Consider the following 18,065-nt stretch of genomic DNA (forward strand, 5'->3'; position numbering starts at 1 on the left):
TGACCACCGGCTTCCCGGAATGGTATTTTTAATTATTTCTATCACTTATCTTTATTTTCCATCACCTCTCTATTTTAATATTCGCCGACTATGATGTTATCTGGCACATCAATTTTTAATAAATTTTCAATAAAGTTTGTTCTTAAATAAATATTTTCCAAGGGACTGGAGTGCCTCAATCAACAATCTCTAAAGGTGATTCCTTTCACCATTTCTCTTCTGATATTTGGACAGTTGCCCAATATCGGCTGTGATATAACAGTGTCTTTGGCCAGTTTTTATTACATCTTTGTAATCTGTCCTCTATCTTGCTGGTATTCTGTGTTAAGCTGGGTACATACTACAGAAATTCACTGCAGATCAACTTCTGTAACCATTTTATTAATGACTGAAAGTCCTGATAAGCTTGCAGATTTATGTGTACACACCGACATGATTTACCGTCAGATCTGTGCTCTTCATCTGTCATAACCATCTGCTGAAGAGATGGTGACTCTGCACACTCTGTGGAGATCTGCCTACACTGCTGGTCGTGAGTGCGTACACACTTCCACATTTGCCAGACATCGTTCCATCGTTGACCGTGATTTTTAGGAAGTTTATAAAATCAAATCAAGCGATACGATGTGCTTTGGTATGATACAACATGGTTGTGGGAGCGTACACACTAATGCCATATTTTACCAAACCTTTGTTTATCATGTGACCTGCACGATAATTGGATGCAGAACCTGCAGTATGCACCCAGCTTCAGAAACAAATGGGACAATGAAAAAAAAATTCACAGCATTCTAGTAGTGTGAAAGGAAAGATGGCCGCCGTCACTGTGCTTTTTTGACAGATTATTACAGGTGTTGTGTTTTTAACACAGAGTCATCTAGACAAATCTTTACTTAATGTTTTTTTTTACCAGTGTAGTCTTATATGAGGATGACAGATCCACTTTAATTATGGAAGTGGCATCTGGCCAGTTACTGTTCCTTCACCAGGCTCCTAACAAGTGTGTTTTATTTCATATAAGCCGCTCATTACAGATGAAGGTTTTGCTATCAGTCTTTCCTTAAAGCAGTATTAAATCTACATTTTCTGTTATTAATCACAATGAAAAAAATCCTATGTCATTTTACCTCACTTGGCTGAAGTAATCCTGTGATTTATTACTTTCTGTGTGCTGTCACTGGGAAAGCACAGAAAGCTTTCATATTATTGTCTGAATGTATTGAAATGCCCAGAGTTTTATATCATAGTGTCTTTAGTATAGGTATTGCCTTTGTTGCTTTCAGCAGATGTCAAAGATCATTTATAAAAGAGCAAAAATGTACCGTGCAATACATTTCTCTTTGTGCAAACACTCCTATTAATCCACCTCGAACATACCTAGGTGCTTGTCCCAGTTAAATCGTTATGCGGTTATATCTGTGGGGTGGAAGATTCAACTGGAAATGTGCAAATCAGGAATCAGGGCCTGTTTAAGGGTTTAGTCCGCCCTAGGCTAATATGCTTATAGTGTCTCCCTCGTCTTCCACACCAGGCTAATACGCTGTAAGTGTTAATGAACTCGTCCTCCACGGCAATCTTTGCCACTCATTTCATTTTCATTAAAGTCAGACCTGTAGAGCAGAACGGATTCATGTGCGAGCGCTACAGAGAGTGAAGGTGGAGGGGGATGTCACACCTGCTCCTGTCACCATCCTTGTCCGTGTCTCTCTTGTTTGCTTTTCCTCAAGCCCCCACCCATGGATGACTCAAAGTCTTCAGACTTTACCAAGGGAATACGTCAAGATTAAAAAACCTTACTACATTTGTCTTTCATGACTTCTTTTTACTTTGGAGAACAAATAGTCTATTATATTTTGAAAGACATTTCAGGTTATACCTCTCTCTGTCACAATTTATCACCCCCAAAATTATGTGCCCCCCCCCCCCCAAAAAAAACCAAGCCTTGTGCCCCAGGCTTCAGTCTATTGGATAATCAGGTCCTGTTAGGAACAGTAAATGTGTCTATTCGAGTTATACCTACTGACACTTCAGCCCCCTTTCATTAAAATAAACACTTTCTTCCTAAAATACTGCCTATTCCATTCTCATTTAGTAATAGAGTAGACATTGCATAGATCATTTTTCTGAATCTGATTTAAATGTCTCTCGTTTTTTGCATGTGTGCACGAGTTAAGGCAGGATCATGCACCCAGCCTGCAGTTAGCTAGGAATCCCCCAGAGCCGTCGATCTCTTCCAATTAGATAATGCAAAACTTTTACAATGCCCATACTCTCAGCATGATACACCACCAATTAAGCAGTTGGTGATGGCCGTGCTTTAGATCAGCTCTCTCCCTTAGCGCCCACATAAAAATCTTCCCACGAAAATTTTGAAAAGTGAAACGTTTGTGAAGGCGGTAGGAAATTACGTGGCAATGGCGTGGACTGTCCTCACACCAGGAACAGGTTCAGCTTCTGGACCCAGTGAGTTCAACTGTCACTGCTGTTGCCATCACCGTTCCTCCTTTGGTGATCTCCTCTACCTTCCTGGTGGCTGCAGCTGCCACCAAACATGGCTCTTCTTCCAGCAACCAGAATGATACTAAAGATAAACACCAGGCGGCACGCAGCTAGTCCAAGCTGGTGGATAACCACAAGATTACAGCAGGTAAACAAGAGCCTTCTCTAGAGCCAGCAGAGGAATGAGCGTCAGTTGAGATAAATGGGGTAGGACAGTTATGGTTTCCCAATAGCTGAGTGTGTTAAGATCTCTATAGTGACTGATTCATGTGTCGTGTCTCTGCCTTTCTACCATTTATTATTGACGGCTTATAATGCTGCTTCCTTCTAAGAGTCACACATTTTTCCTGACCACCAGCTACACATCATCATCATCACCATTTATTTATATAGCGCCACTGATTCCGCAGCGCTGTACAGAGAACTCATTCACATCAGTCCCTGCCCCATTGGAGCTTACAGTCTAAATTCCTTAACATACACACAGACAGAGAATAGGGTCAATTTTGATAGCAGCCAATTAACCTACCAGCATGTTTTTTTTGGAGAGTGTAAGGAAACCAGAGCACCCGGGGAAACCCACGCAAACACAAGGAGAACATACAAACTCCACACAGATAAGGCCATGGTCGGGAATTGAACTCATGACCCCAGTGCTGTGAGGCAGCAGTGCTAACCACTAAGCCACCGTGCTGCATCTAGAGTTCTCATTTGGTCAGGGCAAGCTTTACCTTCTTCTTCATGTAATTGCATATAGTTTGTCATGTGATGATGCCCTCAATGCCCATCACGGTGTAATATGTCTATGCTTTATAAATAAAAAATAATAATAATAATAATAGTAAATAGGTGTAATGGAGCCAGATGCAACTTAAGCCTGATTTTACCATATGGAAAGTCTGTATTTGAATTCTGACAACAATCAATATTCTGTGTGATAATGAAAAAGTGACTTGATGAAAGATATTACAGGATAGTCATTTTTTTTTTTTTTTTTAAATGACCGCTTGCATATTACAATAAAATTCAATAAAATAACTACTAATAACATCCACATATATTTTAAGTTTTGTGAGCTTATTGACAAGTGAGGCCACTTAGTCGAACGCACTTAAAGGGAGACAGTGTTTGCAACAGAACTTACACTTTCCTTTAAGGGTTAACATCAGTTCTTGCCCAACCAATGATAGATGTTGTGGGAGGGTCCGAGTTTCATATAGATGGCTGCACTTCCTGGTTTTCTTCACTCTTCGTCACGAGATCCTGCCCACCCACTCCTAGTTTACTGTGGTAGTTGTCAATGTTTTTAACCAATTTTTCGCAGTAGGAAGGCACTGCGTTCAGCGGTTGATTAGTTAGGCGCTAGTGTTTGCTTGGCCGCAGGTCACTGTCCCCTTAGAGGCACCAGTAACTCTTTGGTCCTTCGGTGAGGGGGGTCCCTTGTCCGGCTCGGTGAGGGGGGGCATCGTGAGTTTAGAAGGGGTACAATCACTCTGACGCGAATTTACCGCATGACAGTTTTGGGATAAGATCCCCTGTTAGTGGATGTACGGCGGTTTCGCCAGTTCCCACGTTTATCTGCTTGAATCAGCTTGGGAGCTGTCCCGCAGTGCCCTTTCTCCGCCACCAAAGGTTATTTAAAAGGTTACTTAAATTAATAAATTCTGTCCTCCATTTTTGCCAACCTTATAAACATGACTTTGTGTTTTTATTTTAGTTAAGTTGTTACGCTATAAAGGTTTTGTGAAGGTGGGGGGACATACGCGGTGAGCCATTTATATGTTTGAACATATGTGAGATACAATTATGAGATTGTAGAGGAAGAGATTTTTTAAATCTAGCATACAGATACATCCGACACAAAGATACACGATCAAACCCATCTCTATGGGATGTGCGTGTCTTGCGTCTTTGTTCTCTTACATTACGGAATGTACACAGGAAAGCCCCTCACCCTCCCCTCTAAGCATAAATGTATGCATTTAAGATCTGCTTAACTCAAAATACCAGTGTAAGTTGTGAGCATGCGTAGTGTGATCAATTCTACGCTGTTGCATTTTTATGTGGTGCAAGTAGATTTACGTCGAACTGTAAGCCGGGCCGACTGTATCTAAGTACCAATGTCATTTCAACCTGCTATAATGCTTCCAACTTTTCTTCCAGAGCTGAGGAAATCCAATGACATTACCAGCTGCTTGTCCATAAAATCTAAACTGCAGAAAGAGAATGGAGAGGTAATGTATTATCTTATATATATGATTATTTGTTCCTCTAAAGCTGTAATGTTTTGTGGCTGGCTTACTCTTCTTTGGAAATCAAAATAAGGGAACTAAGGCAGGGAGGATGCAGATGTTTAACGGAAGTATGGTAAAAATATAATTTTGCAATGTATTCTGTAAATTAGAATGTAATTCAATAGACTTCTGAAAATACAAGTTGGTTCATATAAAAGAGCTACTAATGACAAGGACAAATATATTTATAACAATTTCTGAAGCTTATTGGAACAGTAGATACTATATTTGACCTACAATTGTTATGGTGGGGAAGAATTGCTTTCCTATACAAAGCAGACTACCTGTCAATAATCCTATTGAAGGACACTGTGGTTGGCTTCTTAGAGGCACCTTTGTAGAAATTGACTGATAACAGAGATCAATAGCTTATACTTGGCTGCACAGCAAACATAAATAGAATGTTAACTATTCCAAGTCCTGTCAGGCTAGGGAAACTTATGCTTATATATTTGCAAATGTTATTCTTAGCTCATTTATATAAAGGAACTTTCGTTTTAGTGGCCCTTTCAGCTTGACGTGTATTGCTTTAGAAAATGCTGCTTTCACAGTGGAGGTGAAGACATTGTTGGGATGCACGTTTGGCCTTAAAGGCGATGGAACTAACTGGTTGCACTTTAGTATTTATCACATTGGTATACGTGGCTGGAGAGAACGTCATAGGAGGATTAGATGTGACCATCATGTGATCGGCTCACGTAATACTCTGAGACACACTCTTCGCTGAGTACCAAGTATGACAACCAGTTGTGATAGATATTGCTGTTTCTAAGGTGTTTCCATTCCCTTTAAGGTGGAAGCATCTAGTGTGAAATGGATATATATTGTATTTATTGTATTCCTTTCTTTCCTAAGTTAGATCCATTCTCCACTTCCCAGCAAATCAGATTTATGGTGTGAAAATGCCTATAAATATGTAGGGGAGGCATAATATCTGGATGCCATTAACTATTGTCACATGCAATAACAGTATTCCCAAAATATAAGTAGGATTGGTGTGATCCTTATTGGTCTTTTGTCAGGAAGATTTACAGTAGTTATCATAATAGATGCACCCCCAGCCGGATAGATTATAAACTCTTTGGTAATAAGACTTCTAACCTGCAGTCAATACAGTTCCTTTTGATTATAATTCAAATTCCTAGGTGTAGATTTATCAAACAATACTAAAAGACAAAGTGGGGGCTTTAGCCATAGCAACCAATCAGATTCTAGCTATCATTTTTATAGAATGTACTAACCAAGTGATCGCTAGAATCTGATTGGTTGCTTGTCTTTCTCAGAAGGTATGACAACGCTAGCCCCTAGAGTTACCTGGATTTATACAGTGAGCATTAGTCACTAACACTATACACATCCGCACTAAAACAATAGTAAGCAATCAAGCATTAGCTTGTATTTTGCTTATGACAAGATAGATAATAAAAGCAAATGTCTGTATAGATACAATGGTTTTAGTGCACCTTTAAGCAATGATAACCATCAGTAAACAGTGCATTTGGCGCAATGCTTGGGTTGTGTTTTATGTTTCATGTTAAGCAGGTATCCACTTTTCTTCATCAGAAATATCGCAGTCCTACTTAAGCACTAAAATATCAGTCTAACGGGGAGTTAAACCATTTGGTTTTTGCATGGGGAGGACATAGCTCCATTAATTTTAATATTTCATTGGAGTGAAATTGAATTCCTCTTGCAGAAGGTGAAGGCTGCATAGTAAATGAGGTGCTGAGTGAATGAGTACTTTAATTTCTCAGACTGGACCTCTTTATCATTGGTTATGAGTCACATTATGGCTCTGTTTAAGGATAGACTACAAGAAGGATCTCTCTGTACTGACTGGTCTGGCACTTGACAGATTATAATTGTGTTTGTACCATTTAATAACTGTTAAATTGACCAGCGTCCTTTAGTGCTGTTAATGATTGTTAGAAGTAGATAAACTTTCTTATGTCTCCTGCACAAGAGAGACCAATACTAGAGGAAGTTGGTTATTCTTTTGTTTCTATCGGGCCTTATTTATAGTAACTGGTATATTTAAATAATGAATCTATGTTTAGTCTAATACATAAAGTGCCTGTGAATGCTTATATAGTATGCAGCACTGTACAATGAGGGGGTCATGACACACATATGATCAGTCATGAAATAGAAAGTAAGTGTGGCCCTGACCAAATGAGCTTACAATCTAAGGGCTGTGGGGAACACTTCAAACATATGGTAGTGGAGTAATAATTGTAGCTGCTGTTAATGTGTGTGGCTATTGTACGGCAGCAGCATTTTGCAGTCTTTATCAACTAGCATTTTGGTGTAGCTACCGGCGGTGCGACATTATTGGTAGGAAGAGAAGTGACAGAAGAAGGTGAAGACAAGAAACATGAAACGATCACTGTACAGATCTTAAAACATAGGGAGAGAGAGAGCTATAGATTAAAACTGACAGGAGACTGTCTTTCTTGAGACCTTTCTGCTTTGCATATTTGGATGTGTTCTTATTGAACCATCAACCCCTGAAGATAAAGATGCTATAATATGTTGTAAGATGGAAGACTGTTCTTGCATGTTTGAATAATGTAGCGTTAGATAACGGTTTTGTTATCAGTTTTTATCTTCTACTTCATCTTCATCATCACCATTTATTTATATAGCGCCACTAATTCCGCAGCGCTGTTCAGAGAACTCACTCACATCAGTCCCTGCCCCATTGGAGCTTGCAGTCTAAATTCCCTACACACACACACACACACACACACACACACACACACACAGACTAGGGTCAATTTGATAGCAGCCAATTACAATACTAGTATGTTTTTGGATTGTGGAAGGAAACCGGAGCACTTGGATGAAACCCACGCAAACACGGGGGGAACATACAAACTCCACACAGATAAGGCCATGGTCGGGAATTGAACTCATGACCCTAGTGCTGTACTTCCTACCTATGTCCAGTTTTTTTTTAAGTGGTTGGGGATAGGAGCCAGCTCAACGGACGCTCTGATTGGGCGGCCACACAGGGGCTGATCATACAAGGAGCACTAACATCAGCTGTGAATGTGACTCACAGACTAACAGATAATGGAAGGAGCAGGGTTGGCCGACAAGAACAGAATAGTGATGGGCGCCCCTCACAAACTGATGCAAGAAGGTGTCTTGTCAGATGCACCCCTATATGACACAAGGTCTATACGTCCAATTTGTTTCTCCTATTTTTTAGGAATCCCGGCATAGCAGTGCAGTGGAGGAGGATTCTGAAGGAGATAATGATTCTGAAGAGTTTTACTACGGTGGGCAGGTGAGGTCAAGTACAAGTAAGCATTGCAAGAGTGACAAAGAGAAGTCTTTGTGAGACCAAGAAAATATATATATACATATATGTGTGTGTGTATGTGTGTGTGTGTATGTATGTATGTATGTATGTATGTGTGTATGTATGTGTATATATGTGTGTGTGTATATGTATGTACGTATGTATGTATGTATGTGTATATATGTGTATATATATATATATATATATATGTATGTATGATGTATATATGTGTATGTATGTATGTATGTGTATATATGTATGTATGTGTATGCATGTGTATATATGTATGTGTATGTACATGTGTATAATATATATATATATATATATATATATATATATATATATATATATATGTGTGTGTATATATGTATATGTATGTTTGTGTATATATGTATATGTGCATATGTATGTATGTATGTATGTGTATATGTGTGTATATATATGTATGTGCATGTGTGTATATGTATGTATGTGTATGTGTGTATATATATGTATGTGTATATATATATATATATATATATGTGAATAAATATATATATATATATATATATATATATATATATATATATATATATATGTAATTTTATTTCTTGGTTTCCTAATGGAACAAGAAACTTTCCTGTGATTATTTACATTAATACTTTTTAAGTTTAGAAATATAACCCAAAGTGTACTCGTTTACTTTAAAGTGGTTCTCTTACGACACTAGCTGCACGATATAGACAGAATCCATAAATCTCTTTCTGCTTCCTCAAAGAACAAATCAATAATAGAAAAAAAAAATGTTATAACCATCAGTTTGATCAGATATTGTTATTTTGTATATAGAGGCTGTAACGTTTTTGGTGTGTACTCAACATGTGGACTCTGGACACAATCGATTTCTTGCACAACGCCTCCATTTATATTCAATTGTTTCTTGATTAAATGGCTGATCTCATTATTCCACCATAAAAACAAATTTCCCTCTAATTGTTTTGCCTTCAGGTTTTTTTCTGTCCTTCTTAAAGAGTTTGTCTGCATACCTTCATATTGTAAGTTATTCTGTTATGTATGAATAGATTTGTTTTTAAATATAATGGTTGAATTGTAGTTTCTGTCTTAAAAGGGATTCCCCTAGTTGCTAAGGGATCTACCCCTCTGAGTGGGGTAACTGCGGATGTGCCATTCCCAGAACTCTGCTGATTGACAGTTCCATCACTGGTAGAACTGCCAATCACAGCATGATGCTATTTGATGACCGGGGAAGGTGGACTTTTCATAGTATGCAGGCATTTGATACAATGTGTAATGTAATATTGTTTGCTGATATAAATTACAGAGTAGTTTGCACACAGATGACACAATGTGTGTTTCTTTGGTCTATTGCCCAATACTGGGCCTCATTTAGAGTCGGACACAATATGCGTCTAAGGCTTACAGGAAAGAGTAGGAGTGGGAGTGTGCCGCAGCTTGGTAGGGTATTACGAGTGGCAAGCAACCCCAGTTGCGTCCCACTCGTAATACCCTACCAAGCTACGATCAGTTACTGCAGCTAGCTAACTACTTGCGCCACCTAATTCCTGCCGCACTTTTGCAGTCTTGTTTTGACGTGTGTTCCGCCTGCGTCTTGATCCGACTAGGGTAGTTATTGCAGGTAGACGCCCATAGTATCTGAAGCATTCACGGTCACGCCTACATAACTCCGTGTTCCACCCTTTCCCTGGTACTGAGACGCAAGCTGTCGCAGTGTACACTGCGTCTGAAAAGCAGACAGAACTGCAGGGAACTGTTGCTTACTGCGCATTCCGTCAGTGGAAATGTGCAGGATGCGCCTGAAACAGACTTTGCGTCCGACTCTAAATGAGGCCCACTGTGTGCAAGACCTCTTCTATTAAAACATTGAACAGCGTTTTCTAGCTTCATAATCTTCACGTTTACATAGCGCAATGATTTAGTAACCTGTTTTGGCATGTTCCTTCCTTATTTAAAATACCCGCTGATGTGTGATTAAAGATAGGTATGGCTTTCTTTGATTAAATGTATTGTTTTAATTTATTATTATTGGGGTTAGGAGTAATGTGCCGGCACAAGTCTAGAACATACTTACCAACTTTTGAAAGTTGGTTTCAGGGAGCCTGGTGGGGGCGGGGCTCCAAAATGTGCGTAATTTTGGACCCGCCCCCATGACGTAATGACGCAAACGCATCATTTTACAGCAGGGCCAAACGCCATGATTCCCGGTGAATCGCGGGGTTTTGGACCTTTTTCTGCCCACTTCACTAGGAAGTGGGTAGATGCGGGAGATTGCCACACTCTCCTAGGAGTCCGTGAGACTCTTGCGAAATGCGGGAGTCTCCCGGACATTCCGGGAGAGTTGGCAAGTATGGTCTAGAACCTTAGTAGAAATGGAGAAATCTGATGATAGTTTAAGGTGTCAGTTTATCATTGATGGTCAGTGGGCCACAGAGAGAATCATTTTGTATAACTGCCAACAGCTGTTTTCTCAAGACTTTTGGCTGATCACAGCTTAGTTAATAGACCCCTAACCCTCTTAAAGACATCTGAATATTTTATAAATTTAGTCTATATTTTATTTCAACATTTTACCATTTGTAATAAACTACTATATAATTGAAAGGTTATTTAAAAATAGAAAACTCTCTTGTGCAGTAAAATATAAGGCTTTAACTTTCGTAATACAGGCTTTATACGACATGCATTTTTAATGTATATATTCCTAAAACGATAGCATAAGCTTTAAGGTCAATATGTTTTATCATACACAGTGTTTTTGAAATGTAGCGTTAATGCATTCTTAATTCACTTTAAAATGAATTTCCTTACAGATCCACTTGAAGTTTATACATTATAAATAAAGGTATAAACTATGTAGGCCTATTAATTATTGAGGTAGAAATGTTATTTTACAGGAGAGTAGATCATATTCTATGTGCAGAGAGATTGTAAAAACTAGCAGTATAGTGATCATGGAGTTCTTACTGTGTATTTGTAAAAATAGACATAAACATAAAAAGTACTCTATGTACTTTGACCTAAATTTACAGCAATGCTAGCTGTTTTCAATATACTTTAGCTAGTCTGGTAAACAAAATCCAGGTTGTATGTTCATTATTAGCTTGTAAATGTTCAGTGTATTTTGCATGTCAAGTAGTAGTTTAAATAAAGTTTTGTGTTCTGCACTTTACATACCGGGTAATGTCCAGTGATTAGTGCATACTTGCCAACTTTTGTGTGTTGGCCTCCGGGAGATCTCGGGAAACGGTGTGTGTGTGGGGGCGGGGCTCGACTAATTGTGTCATTATGGCCTTACCCCTAAATGGGCATCATAATGTTAGCCTATTACAACAGGGGGCGATGCCACGATGACGCGTGAATCCCATCAATAAGCCCCGCCCCCACCCACTTCACTAACAAAGTGGGCAGGATCCGCGAAGTCGTCCTGCTCTCTCGGGAGTCAGGGAGGACTTCCAGAAATTCGTGAGTTTCCCGGACATGCCGCGAGAGTAGGCAATTATGGATAAGTGTTACATATCCATCTGTTCTGATGGGATGGGTACGGTTTAACGCTGCCGAGAATTCCGACAACGTTCATACCTACAAAAAAAAAATCAGGTTGGCTACAAAAACGAATGCAATAAAAACAGACTTACCTGCAAAGTGAAGGTCCAGATGTGAGATGTCAGCGGCATGCTGACAGTAAGTGATGCCGAAGACGCAGCTCTCCGGCACTTCAGTGCTACGTCATCGCGACTTACGTCTGTGTTAATTTAAAGCGCCAATGTCTGGACCCCACAAGTTAAGTGTTTAAACACTTAGCCTGAGGGGTCCACACATTGCCGCTTTAAATTAACATTGACGTAAGTCACGATGACGTGGCACTGAAGTGCCGGAGAGCATCACTTCCTGTCAGCATGCTGGTGCCATCGGACATCTGGACCTTCCGTTTGCAGGTAAGTCTGTTTTTAATGCATCCATTTTTGTAGCCAATCGGATTGTTTTTGTAGGCATGAACGTTGTCGGAATTCTCTGCAGCGTTAAACGATTACCAAGAGTTCCAATTTAAGCGGGACAGTTTACTTAAGTAAAGTGAAATCTAAGCTTTTTTGTTTGTTTGTTTGAAAACGGTGGCAACGATACAATCTTTCCGCTTTTGCTTGACTGTTCCTTAGAATACCATTCTGCACTGAATTTGTAACTTCACATTATGGAATTTATAGTCTATGGGGGAAATTCAATTAGCCACAATGTTCTCAGCAACATCGTGGCTGCGCAGTTTTACCGTTACTACGGTAAAAATATGCGCTCAGTTTTGGAGCGAGGAAAAATGAGCTGTTATTTCAGTAAAAATGTACGTGGAAAGTGTCTCCGGAATGCCTGCGAGACACAATTGAATTCCCCCTTACGAATAAAACCTGGACGATGGCCAACAATTCATTCCGCCATGTGATGTGGTTGAGGCAGGACTAGGAACATTAATTCCACTAGTGGAACATGCAAAATGTTGTGGCCAAAAGCAGCTTGTGGTAAATCGTTTGTTGTTCTGTTTTTTCCTTGTAAAATGCACTAAAACATATAGTTATTTCACTATGCTGTGAAAAGAATGTCCTTTCTGTCGTGAAAGAAAAAACTACACAAAGCAGTTTAACAAATGTTATTGGTATAACCAACAATTAGCGAATATCAAAACTATGAATTGTGGTCAGGTCATGAAGCTATAAAATTTGTCATCAATGGCTTCAAAAAATCCACAAAATGTTTTTTTCTTCTGTTTTATTGAGATTAATATGTATGTAGCTCCAATGTGTCTACAGCCTTCAGAGCATGAATAACTGTAAACACTAAGCGAGTTTGTATCAGGCTGTGAACTGTGGCAACTGTCCAATCAGAAGCCTTTAACACCCTGGCTGCATCCTTTCAGAATCCTTTAGGATACCTGGAATACACAGCTCTCTAGCGGTCTGTAAATATGTAACAGAAGGGAAACTCCTTATGTTCTGCAAGTTACACTGAGGTAAACCCAACCTCATCCCCTATGGTAAACATAGTTTTAAATCTACCAGTTGCATTTATAAGCTGTTGAAGTGAACTATTGTGTCTTGCGCAGGTGAGTTATGATGGGGAACTCCATAAACACCCACAGCTGGAGGCAGATTTGGCAGCGGTGAGAGAAATCTATGGGCACAGTGCTGTATCTCTCAGGTAAAGACTGATATTAAAGATGTGTGAATATTTTCCAGTGCGGAGGTAGAATGATGTCATTGAGTGATATTCCAGAATGGTTGGAGTTAGTTTGCATAATGCACCAGAACTGGTGATAAGTCATTGGATTGGATTATACAGGTTGGAAAATATTACATTGTTGTCAAAATCCATAGATTTTCGCCACACACCATGTTCAGACCTAATGGACTGTGTGTGTGAGATATGCAAGAAATTGTTACTTCTCAACATCTAAATCTCTACAACAATACTTCAGCTTCTCGCCTTCGCATTTTGTGATTTTTCTACACAAGCATCCCAACAATTAGGAGCAGGCTGGGCTGGGGGGGGGCAGAGGAGCATCTGCTCCCTGGGCCGCTCCCAAAGTGTGCTACCTTGGGTTGGGTCAATGGGCCACCTGCAATTAATGTGTTCTAATGTTTCTAATAAGCTGCTGAGTCAATTGTTGTCCCCCAGGCCAAAATTTGCCAGCCCTCCCCTATGCAACAGTTGTGATATTTGTAATTGGTTCTGGTGGATATCCTGTGTTCATATATATATATATATATATATATATATATATATATATAGCCATGCCTAGCGCTTTTGAAGTGAACAGAAAATACCTCCCAAATTTCCCATCCGCGGGACAAAGCTGTCCCGGTTAGGATGATGGGACACAGCCCTCAAATCGGTACTATCCCCCTTGAATAGGGACGGCATTCAGTATCATCCTCATTCAGTTATCATCCTCATTACAAAATTATACTTTATAAAACAAATATTACATAATATATAAATATTATATTTGCAGGTTAGCTTTGAAATGTGTGCTTGGTGCTATTGTACTTGTACGTTACTTGTTATAATACTCTTCAAGTTTCACTTTAGAGTGGATCACTGGTCAAAAACAGATGAATCAATATTCCTAATATTTTGTATTAAACACACCTCTCTCTCTCTATTTTGCAGCACAATGTTTAAACAACAATATTCATATTATAAAAAAAAATGGATTGTTTTTCTAGATATTTTTACAAAATGAGCTCTGCAGCATTCCAACTAATGGTTTTGTGGCATTTATCACCCGCTTCGCCCACGTCCTAGAAAATAAAATTCCAGCACCTTGTTAAGTTGTCAACAAGTAGAAAATCTGGGACTAACTCAATCAACACTTTTGTTAGGTTATGGTAATTGTTTATTAAAATAGGTGAAACGGCTGATTTGCATTCATAAAGTACTTGGTTTAAAAGAAAAAGTTCCCTTTGTTTTGTTGTAAAGAGTTGACGAGTTGATAAAGCCAAGTTCCCTGTTGTGATATCACACACCTACACTATTGCCACTACAATCCACAATCTCAGCTTTAAGCACATAATCATATGTGCGCTACTTATATTTAAATGAGCTGTAAGGGTTGGGCAAACGTGGAAGTGTTCTCCATTTACTGCTGCAAAGCTTTGATGCAGAACAAAGGGGTTCCTTATAATATTGAATGGGTTTTAGTGTGGAAATGTTATTGAGTAATATTACAAAGATGATTAATAACTGTCATTGTTCTGTTTTACAGGGAATATGGAGCAATTGACGATGTGGATATTGATTTGCATATTGATGTTAGCTTTCTCGATGTAAGTCATATGTTTTTTTAATCCACAGAATGAGTAAAATAACTTATACTTTAGTCTATTATTATTATTGTTACCATTTATTTATATAGCGCCACTAATTCCGCAGCGCTGTACAGAGAACTCTCACATCAGTCCCTGCACCATTGGGGCTTACAGTCTAAATTCCCTAACATACAGACACATACAGACAGAGACAGACAGAGACGGACAGACACACACACACACACACAGACTAGGGTCAATTTTGTTAGCAGCCAATTAACCTACTAGTATGTTTTTTTGGAGTGTGGGAGGAAACCGGAGCACCCGGAGGAAACCCACGCAAACACAGGGAGAACATACAAACTCCTCACAGATAAGGCCATGGTTGGGAATTGAACTCATAACCCCAGTGCTCTAAGGCAGAAGTGCTAACCACTAAGCCACCATGCTGTCCTAGTCTATGGTGGGGTTTCTCTGTCTAACACAAATTCATGTGGTACTTAGACCCGTTAAGTTGAAATTAAAATAACAGTTTAGTAAAGATTAAAATAAATTTAACATTTTGGTGGATTATTGCACATTAGGGTCTGTATCTTTACTCTTTAGGATTACTCTGTAAAACATTTGCCTAATTTAAGAATGTCGGTTGCTGGTTATCTTAGAGTACTTCAGGAAAATTGGTGTAACTGTAAACATATCCACAAAATGTCATTGACATATTTTGAATTTGGCACAAATAGAGTACAGGGTCTAACACAGTAAGATAAATAACAGGATTTTTTTTTTAAAATCGTTGCAAAATCATTAGTCATCTGCAGAAATGTCTTGAAATTAAACTACGGCACTAGTACTGCTGCTCACCATACGCAATTGTCATTTGCAGATTGCATTCGAGGTTCAAGCTTGTAGTTTGCATTAAAATGTTTTTAAATATTTTTACTTTTAATCACTATTTTTAAATAATATTTGTAAATAACATCACTGCTGTGTTCAAAGTATGCCACTTGTGTTCGAAATTCACCATTTTCAATTAAAAACTATAATAATAATAACCGATCAATTTAAGCTTGAAGTGTTCAAACCAGTTTGCACAATTTGGAGCCGGTTGACCATTAGCGAACTGACTCAGTGGAACTAGCTCCATCGTGTTAGAACCAGCTTGAACATATTTGAATCTGTTTGACTTTCTCAAATTTAGCTCAAGTTTTTTAGTCCATCAAACACTCGAGAAATTTCGGTCAAATGTTTTTATTTTTGTACCAATTCAATGAACCGGTTCGAAAAAAAGCTATGCAGCCCGTTGCGGGAATGTTCATTTGCCAGCTTTCATTTTCTACTTCCAAAGTGAATATTACAACAGTTAACCTACTTACATAAGAATAATGAACAACAGGAGTAGTCTATTGCTGGCTGTCTCATTTACATGTTATGTTAAAAATAAACTTAGTCTGACCAGTTAGAGCAATGTACAAACCAGTTAATATTACGTTAATAGCTAGTAAAGCATTACTTTCATTTACTGTGTACCTGTATGTGCATCTCACTTTTTTAACTGTTGACCAGTAAATTGCAGACTTTTTATTTATATGTGTATTATTTATTTATTTTTTGCTAAAATATAAATAATAGACCCATAAGGTCTATTTTGTAAATATAAACCCTACCCTATCTAATCATTGGTTAGATACACGCTCTGGCATGGTGTACCTAATGATCTTACAATACTTGCCTGTCCAGGGAAGTGGTTATATACAGTTCTCTGCATGGCTGTGGTCCTCAATACCACCATTATATGGTAGATATGATTCGTTTTAAACTGTGAGGGGTAAATATATGAAAGTCCGTTTTTTTCATCTCGTGGGAAATCTGCGACTTTCCAGCTAAAATTTAAAGCGGCGATGGCTTGTAGAGGCAAGTTTGCCTTTCCAAGCCATCGCCGCTTTAAATTTTAGCTGGAATGTCACCGATTTCCCTCGGGATGAAAAAAACGGACTTTCATACATTTACCCCTGAGAGTTAGTTTATACTTTGCAGTAAGTAATCCCCACTGCCTTATACATTCTGGGCCTGAGTTAAGGAAAGCAAAAACAGGAGTAACTTTACACCATGGCAAAACCATGTTGCATTGGAGGGGGAAGTAAATTTAAAATGTGGGGACAGATTTATAGTTGCGGTAGGACTTCTCCTAGATAAACTTTGAATTTCAGTGTAAAAATAAATCTCTCAAGTATTTGTGCGCAACATGAAAAAGTAACCAGTTTTTTCCTTCCGTGCAAAATAACACCCCTTGCATTGTAACATGGTCCAGGATCAAATTTACTCCTTTATTGTGCTTTGCTCTCCTTATTGACTCGAGCCCTCTATGTTTTTGTTTCGTTTCATTTCATAGGAGAGCTGTGTTTATAGCATTGTTTTGTTGTTCTTTGTCACCCACCAGGAAGAGATCGCTATAGCTTGGGATGTCATCCGCACTGAGCCGATTGTAGTCCGTCTGCACTGTTCTTTAACACAGTATTTAAATGGCCCCGGTTAGTATCTGTGTTTACTTTTTCTACCTTCCATGGAAGTACAAAGGAAGTTATTTCCACAGGTTTAAGGAGTGATTCTTAGTTTAGTATAGTGTGATTATATGTACTGGATGTAATGTTTATTTTTTTGTCTATATGTACCTTGTATTTGTTCCTTCTAGGTAACACGTGCTCTATTACATGTTCCACTAAATCTACAGGGATCTCTACTGACACCATTCCAGCAACCTACCAAAATAATGAGGATCTGGGTTTCCAGCTTACTCAATTGAAAACGGATTGAACCATTCGATCTGTCAAATTTGTAGATGCAACATGCTGTCACTTCCTAGACGAAGACAGTGCAATTCTATAGCATAAACACTTTCCAGAGTGTAGTTTTTACAAATGTCACCTGTATGAACACACCCTTAAAATCTACCCATGGCCCATGTGGGTACATTTACAATACATTATATTTTTCAAACCAATATTGACGATGCAGCTTCTCTGAAACTAGTGACATCATTAAGGCATGAAGCAGGTTGTGATGTCACTAATTCTGAGTGCATTCATAGGATAAATATTGATTCAACCCACAAACCGGCTGCCTCAGCTGTGTGCGATTGTCAATACACTTTAAGAA

The 18,065-nt window shown here is 38.8% G+C and overlaps 1 protein-coding gene across 2 annotated transcripts in view; it reads left to right on the forward strand.

Annotated features, from left to right (window-relative positions):
* PARP8 (poly(ADP-ribose) polymerase family member 8) overlaps positions 1-18,065 on the forward strand; it is a 185,233-nt gene that overhangs the window by 102,828 nt on the left and 64,340 nt on the right. For both annotated transcript variants that reach the window (XR_012678637.1, XM_075183879.1), the window contains exons 5-9: positions 4,663-4,733; positions 8,008-8,085; positions 13,208-13,302; positions 14,870-14,930; positions 17,350-17,440. Coding sequence is in view for 1 of the 2 variants with exons in the window: in XM_075183879.1 (XP_075039980.1) it covers positions 4,663-4,733; positions 8,008-8,085; positions 13,208-13,302; positions 14,870-14,930; positions 17,350-17,440 (396 nt within the window). In the remaining variant the exon portion in view is untranslated. The remainder of the gene's footprint in view (positions 1-4,662; positions 4,734-8,007; positions 8,086-13,207; positions 13,303-14,869; positions 14,931-17,349; positions 17,441-18,065) is intronic.

This window comes from Mixophyes fleayi, chromosome 1, assembly GCF_038048845.1.
Source record: "Mixophyes fleayi isolate aMixFle1 chromosome 1, aMixFle1.hap1, whole genome shotgun sequence".
In the NCBI taxonomy this organism is placed as follows: domain Eukaryota; kingdom Metazoa; phylum Chordata; class Amphibia; order Anura; family Limnodynastidae; genus Mixophyes; species Mixophyes fleayi.